Genomic DNA, 6,980 nt, shown 5'->3' with positions numbered 1-6,980 from the left:
AAAAGCAAAAAAAAAAAAAAAAAAGTAGATAAAATATACAAAGTGGTCCCTATCTTTTGGGTAATTTTTTAATTTGGTCCATAATCTAAAATGCTCAATATTACCCTTGGTGTATAAAAAAGCATTCAATTAGATCATTGAGTAAAAAATGTATAAACAAAAAGTTGATGCATCATCAAATTGTTGACATATTGGGAAACATAGACATGTCACTCAAATGCCACATACACATGAAATCCAACATGCATATTAGCAAAATCCAACCTACTCATCAACAAAATTAATTTCTTTTAAATGAAATTTCTATATGTCCAAATATGTTATTAAAATAATAACTTAATGACACAACAACTTTTTGTAAACAATTTTTTAAAACAACATAATTGCGACTTTTAGATGCATTGAGTAAAATTAAGAAATTCAAGAGATTGAAGAACAAATTGAGCTTTACCTAAAATCTTAGAGACCACTTCTGACATTTGACCAAAAAAAATTAATATTAAAAAAAAAACATTCAATAATTTTCTCCATCAAATATGTTCCTTTAGGCATCAAGTCATTTATACATATCGACTCTATAAGGAACCAGATTGGTTTCTGCCTCATTAATAGAATTTATCTAGACAAGCAAATTCCCACCCACCCTAGCTGGAAATCCTCTCTGACATGCACATAGACTATTCATATGATCAGCAGTCCTCACATGAATCTACAGCTAGAGCATTTGACTAATCGGGAGAGTTCATAAAATTCAATCGTTTTTTTTTTTTTTTTGGTTTATTTCATTCTTCACAAGATTAGCCGATAGAAGGACATCTCTTTTATGGCCAGTAGGTAATTTGCAACTGTTCGAAGTCTTTATATGGACTTACTTCAACTTTAGCAATAAGTCCCTATCATGAAGATAATTACAAATCTAGAATCTCCCAGGAGGCTTCCAATAGAAAGAGCCAACTAGAAGTTTCAGCATTTGTTCATTGATAAACGCATTGAAGTTCACCAAGAAAGCTCCTTGCCATATTGAAAAATAGAAAAATAAAAACAATAGCACAGTATAAAGTTACGCAGTGGACACGGAGGCTAATTAACTACCTAACTTGCACCAATTCGTGCTCCTCATACAACAGCATTGGTGATAAAAAATTATAGCACTTCAAATATACAGAGCTATAATGATTAGGTAAAGTTAAGTCCTTATTTAATTTATTGACCGTAACTTACTGCGGAAAAGATGTTTCTCCAGAGTCCCACTTGCCATATATTCATATACTAACATCCTGTGCTCATCCTCACAGCAATAACCAATCAGCTTCACGAGATTAGGGTGACTAAGCTGCCCGAGATAGTTGACTTCTGCCTATATTACAAGGGTTAAAAAAAGTCATGGAAGCCCTCTCTTAATATTATAATTTCTAGAAAACAGTCAATATTTCCAAATCTGTAAATCATTTAGTGGTACTGTAAAATAGCTCACAAATCAACGACTAAAAAAGAAAATAACAGAGACGAAAAGAAAAAGGGAAACTATATACATTATAATCAGAGATGTGTAATCAGTGTGCATAAATTATATACATTGTAATCACTATAAAATGGGACCTTAACTTATTATCTATCAGTGAAGTGTACTTACATTTACTTTTATTGAAAATAGGCCAAAAAAATTTAAACTTGTCCTTGGTTACATTATATGCTATGCAAACTTGAACGTGATAGTGCAATCATTTCTTTAAACGAATGCGTTCACTTCTTAATTTAAAAAGAAAAACATGAAAGTTTAGCTTAAAACTTTAATTTCATAATTCTGCAAATGAATAGCAACACTGCACTTTTTTTTTTTGTGCATTGTTCAAACTTCTGACGAAATATTTTGCTTTTGTTGAAAGAAATTATAGTCATCATAACACAACACCGCTAAAATCATTCTATGCAACTCAAGTTCTGGAAAATATATAAGCTAGCAGAAAAGAAGCATACCAGCCATTCCCTGTCACCTTGGAAACCTTCACGGTTAAGCTCCTTAATGGCAACCTGCATTGGCTTAAAACCTGGCCTTACATTTTGATCAATAAATCCTTTGTATACAACACCAAAACCGCCCTCCCCTAGAATTAGGTCTGGCCGAAAATTCTTTGTGGCGAACTTCATCTCCTCATATGCAAAAATTTCAACGTCGCTATAGGCAGGGGTTGCGCGGAGAACATCAATATGCCTATTTACCATGGAATATCCACTTGTATTTCCTTCTGGTCTCGATGGAGATTCATGAGCCATCTCTAATACTATGTATGAAAAAAAAAACACACTGAGAGCCAAAACGATAAGGTAAATATGTGTGTGTGTGTGTGTGTGTGTGTGTTTTCTTGAAAGAGAAGCAAATATTTTTAACGATAAAGTGAAAAGTTATGCATGGTGTCACAATTTGATCCCACGATTCAACTTACCCTTACTATAATATGCACCCCGCCATAGAGATTACAAGAAACTTCTTAAGACAAGATATCATAATTCCAAAAACAATTACAAGAAAGCTTCCCAACAAGAATTAATACCAAACGATAAATAATTCCTAAAAATATTTGGAAAGAAAACACACCAAGAAGCCACTAATGTTTAATCATCAAAAAAAATTTGTTCCCACCAGGTTTGTTTTTCAAAGAGACTCACTTATTTTTGTCCAAGGTCCCCATAAAATAGCTTTTACCACGTTGAGCCAAAGAACTTCTAAATTTCTTTTTCAATTCACTGTTGCAAGGAAACATAAAAATGTTGCTTTTCGCCATAAAATTGAATATCCAAGCAATCTTGAAACCTTGGAATAAAGACTCCCTCTTTTTCCTGCTATAAACACAATGAAAAGGCAAATGATTGACTCTCTTTTACTTAGACTTCACCAAACTTGGGCTAAGAGCCAAATAAAAGCACCATTTCTTAAGGCTTTCAACTGAAATTAATAAAGGCCATGCAGACCAATATATTGATGGTTAGGGACATTTTACTTTTCACAGGGCTAGTATGGAGAATGACTGCTATTTCCTTGTCTTTTCCTAAACTTCTAGGAGGCATAGATATTTCGCCAACTCCAAGATTACAGTGTCGGTGTATCATGTCGAGGATGTGCCTTGATATTTATCTGCAATGCAATTTAAACTAGGACGTGATTGGAACAACATGAGGTAAGGACTAGATAAATCTTGAATTCAATTGGCACACGGTTCAAATATCCTTTTCACAGTTAGGAAAGTTAATCATAAGAAAGGTCATTACTTAAAAATAAACACATTTGAGCATCAACACTCCAAAACCACATCACCAACTCCCACCCAAATCATAATTTCATCCCCCTAATTTGTGCTTAATTTAATTTCCTTTTCTTTTAGATAAGAAATTAGCGATGTGTTAGAGACAAAAGAAAGAAACAAACTGGAGGACAGGCTTAAAGAAAACCCGCCTCCCAACAAACTACAGTTTCAATCTTTAAGTTTGAGCTCCACCACGAGGTAGTAATATACTATTGCAAAAAGAATTCATCAAATCCATCTTATCTTAAAGAATCCTTTGATTTCTCTCTTTCCAAATGCCAAAGAAGAGCTCGCACTGCATAATTCCACAAAACTTAGCTTTTATTTTCAACATCACGCCGCCAAGAACCCAAAAGCCAATGATCCACTGATAAAGGATGGGAAAACACCATACCAAATTCAGACAAAAGAAATGATTAAACCCTTTGAGCGAAAGAACAAGGGAGGAAGATGTAGTCAAGATCTTGGCGTGTCTCCTACAAAAACAGCAGACTGAGGGTGATAAAGTCAAGTGATTCTGATTTTGCTAGTTCCAATCTGAACCACATTCAGTTTTTCAGCAAAGGCAGCCCATTTAGCCACCTCTCTATCAAACAATTTTCTTTTAACCCCTAAATCCAAATCCTAATGCTCACACACAACACATTCTGCCATAAAAGACTCCTTTTAGACAATGGAATGGGACTACAGGCATCCTCCCAAAAACAAATACGCTGACCATTTGAACTTCAAAAAACGGAAAAATGGGGGGGAGGGATTTAATTAAAATAAAACCATTCCTGTTTTTTTCTATGTCCAATAGTCTACATCTCCGATTTGTTAGGCCATACATGGAGCTCAATCCCATAAATAGTTGCAATCACAATCCTCCAAAGCCTTTTTTCCTCTCGAGTAAACATCCAAAGACATTTAACATTCTGTTCTTTGCTCGAGAGAATCTACCCCTAGCCCTCCATGTTGAGTTAGGGAGAGAGATCCAATTTCATCCTTCCAGGTGACTCCCTTGGCTGCATTAGCAACATTTGTGCATATAATTTCTTGAGAATCGTGTTTCAATTCCTCTTAAGTCTTTTCTTGGTTGGAAGTCCCAGGGAAGCTTGGTACCCATTACCAATGAATACATTCGAAGAATTTCTTCTTAACTTCAATCGTGTGACTTTGTCAAAAAGGCATGGGGGATTTTGACCGCCCTTGTATCCACTGCATTTCCATATTGTAGGACAAATGCTTAACTAGTCTTGATGTTTCTTGGAACTGCATTCAAATTGAGTATCTATTTAAATCTAAGAAAACAGCTACCTGCAAACTGTGACACTTAGTTTCAATGATATTGGACACCTAATATTAGATACAACCCTCGACAGATTGTACGATTGTATCAGACACATATTAGACACCAACAGTTCAAAAACTGTGCCCTTAAATTAAAGTATCCTTTGGGAACACAATGGCATGGATAAAAGAATGCTGAGGAAAAATCATAGGATGAGGATTAGGTATTCATAAGTCTCCTTCATTCGGAACACAACGGCATAGAAAAATAATGCTGAGGATAAATTATAGAATTAGATATTCATAATTCTTTTTCATCCAGGAATATAATGGCATGAGAACAAATTTAGTCATTCTTCAGTATCCTTAATCCAGCATGTCAATTTTAGTCAAAATTCGAGTTGACCCGACCCATCACTGGAAATAGATTACTAAAGGCCATGTAATATATTTCAACTTTTCTTTTGAAGAGTTAATTACACCTAACAAAATTAAAAGGAAAAAATAGTTTCGAGCATAAAACCATTAAATATGTATAGAACACATTAAATCTATTAAAGTATATATGTTTGCATACCTTTTCATAAAGGTCTTTCGACTTTTGACATGTTTAATTTCCAAGCTTTTGACAAAAAAAAAGAGGCATGTTCTAGTATCTATCATGTCCTATATACGCATTCCTTTCTATACTTCTAGGGCAGCTACATTGGATGGAAGAAAAACACGCTTTGATTATCAAGATCCAAAGGAAACAGAAGAATTTTCTAGATTGTGACATCAATTCAATCTAAATAAGATTCCTTTCAATAATTCGCTACGAGATTCAAATGTTCATAACATCCTCTTGTTATTATATAACTGAGAAATGGAGAGATTTACAATCTTTGATTTAGTCCTATTACATTGTTCTTGGTTTTTGGCTGAACATTTTCCTGTGTAAAAGTTAAAACAAATAGCAACTACGGATAAATCATTTGTTCATAAAACCAACACCATCCAGAATCTATGAAACTTCAAAGCATATATCAATCAACCAGCAAACAGGGCAGAGTCAAAAGAAACGAAAAATCAATTCAGAAGCATTACCTAATTTCTTTCTAGCAAGACCCCTGGGTCGCCCTTCCCTCGCCTCGATGCTCCGACAAATCCCCATGGGAACTCAATCTTAAACCGGCCTCATTTTCTAACCCCATAACCAATGTCAAAACTAACCGGCAATTGCCATTCCCGATCACGAACAACCAATTTAACGAATCATCAATCCTGTGTGTTGCGAACTGATGATCGTTCCTAATAGGGACCAAACTCAATGTTGGTCCCCCAAAATCGGAAATGGGTAGTAGGGTATTGAGTGGATTTCACCGGATTCCGATCGAGTTCCCGGAAACAGAAAAAATGGACACTAGGAAAACGATCGGCTCTAGAAAAAGAAATGTGGAGGAATATACAAATACAGATATGAAGGACCCAATAACGCGCAGAGAAAGATAGCATGTCCCCTTATTTCGCATTAGGAAGCGCAGAAGGCGCGAAGCCAAATGCAAATTTCTTCTTTTTTGTCAGTTTGGTTTGAAATTATTCCAAGTTTGAGAATGTTAATAGTGTTTATCACATCAGTTTGCTTATTTTAGAGCATCACATTTATATTGCATACCATCTTTGGTTTCTAATATTTTGGTATGATTTAATTTCTTTTTCTTTTCTTTTTTACTTAAAATGATACCAAATTAATAATGTCCCAAAAATTTTAATAAACAAAATAAAAAAATTTGAAAATACAAGCCATCATTGTTTGCTAAGAAAAAAAAATTTTGACTATCAAATTTTACCTTAAAAAAAAAAACTGAGGATGACTTCTATTTAATATTATTTTAATAATCACGAGAAAATTTTGAAAATTTTGATGATTAAGAAAGTTCCCGTTCAGCTAATTGGTAAAGAGACTAATCCAATTTAGTGTTTTTTAGCTGTTCCAAATTGTTACGCATATACTGTTATCTCAGATCTTATGAATCACGAATGTTTAAAAGTATTAAACTCTCGACCATGATATTTACAATCTCTAAAATAAAAAAAATCCTTACGCTAATTTGCTCATTATTTATCGAACTAAACAGTCGAGTAGTATAGTTATTTTCGTTAATTAAATGTAAATTTGTCATTTATGTTAGGGAAATAACCCCTTTCATAGTTTTGAATTTTATTTGTAATTAAACATTATTTTAGTTTTCAATATTATATTATTTTCATTTTTTTTTCTTTTTAAATATTGGAATAAGGATTGGGCACCTAGATTTTTTTTCCAACATAATTTTCTAGTAATTGATATGTTCTTACCTATTGAATTTGGAAATTATTTATTTAATATTATTTTGATTATCACAAAAAAAAAAAAAAAAAAAAAAA

General features: G+C 33.5%; 1 protein-coding gene across 2 annotated transcripts in view; it reads right to left on the bottom strand.

Moving 5' to 3' along the window:
• LOC111436198 (probable serine/threonine-protein kinase PBL17) overlaps positions 1 to 6,116 on the bottom strand; it is a 13,091-nt gene extending 6,975 nt beyond the window's left edge. Inside the window, exons 1-3 of one of the 2 annotated variants that reach the window (XM_023073927.1) lie at positions 5,661 to 6,116; positions 1,978 to 2,282; positions 1,222 to 1,357 (exon numbers count right to left, since the gene is read on the bottom strand). In XM_023073927.1, the coding sequence (XP_022929695.1) occupies positions 1,222 to 1,357; positions 1,978 to 2,282; positions 5,661 to 5,727 (508 nt within the window). In that variant the 5' untranslated portion in view covers positions 5,728 to 6,116. Of the gene's footprint in view, positions 1 to 1,221; positions 1,358 to 1,977; positions 2,283 to 2,999; positions 3,124 to 5,660 lie in introns of those variants that run through there. The other variant, XM_023073926.1, reaches the window with a different exon arrangement.
• Positions 6,117 to 6,980: the final 864 nt, after the last annotated feature.

Source organism: Cucurbita moschata, unplaced genomic scaffold, assembly GCF_002738365.1.
Source record: "Cucurbita moschata cultivar Rifu unplaced genomic scaffold, Cmos_1.0 Cmo_Scf00052, whole genome shotgun sequence".
NCBI classification, from domain to species: domain Eukaryota; kingdom Viridiplantae; phylum Streptophyta; class Magnoliopsida; order Cucurbitales; family Cucurbitaceae; genus Cucurbita; species Cucurbita moschata.
The sequence above is the reverse complement of the archived record's forward strand: the minus strand, read 5'-3'. Positions and strand labels throughout refer to the sequence as shown.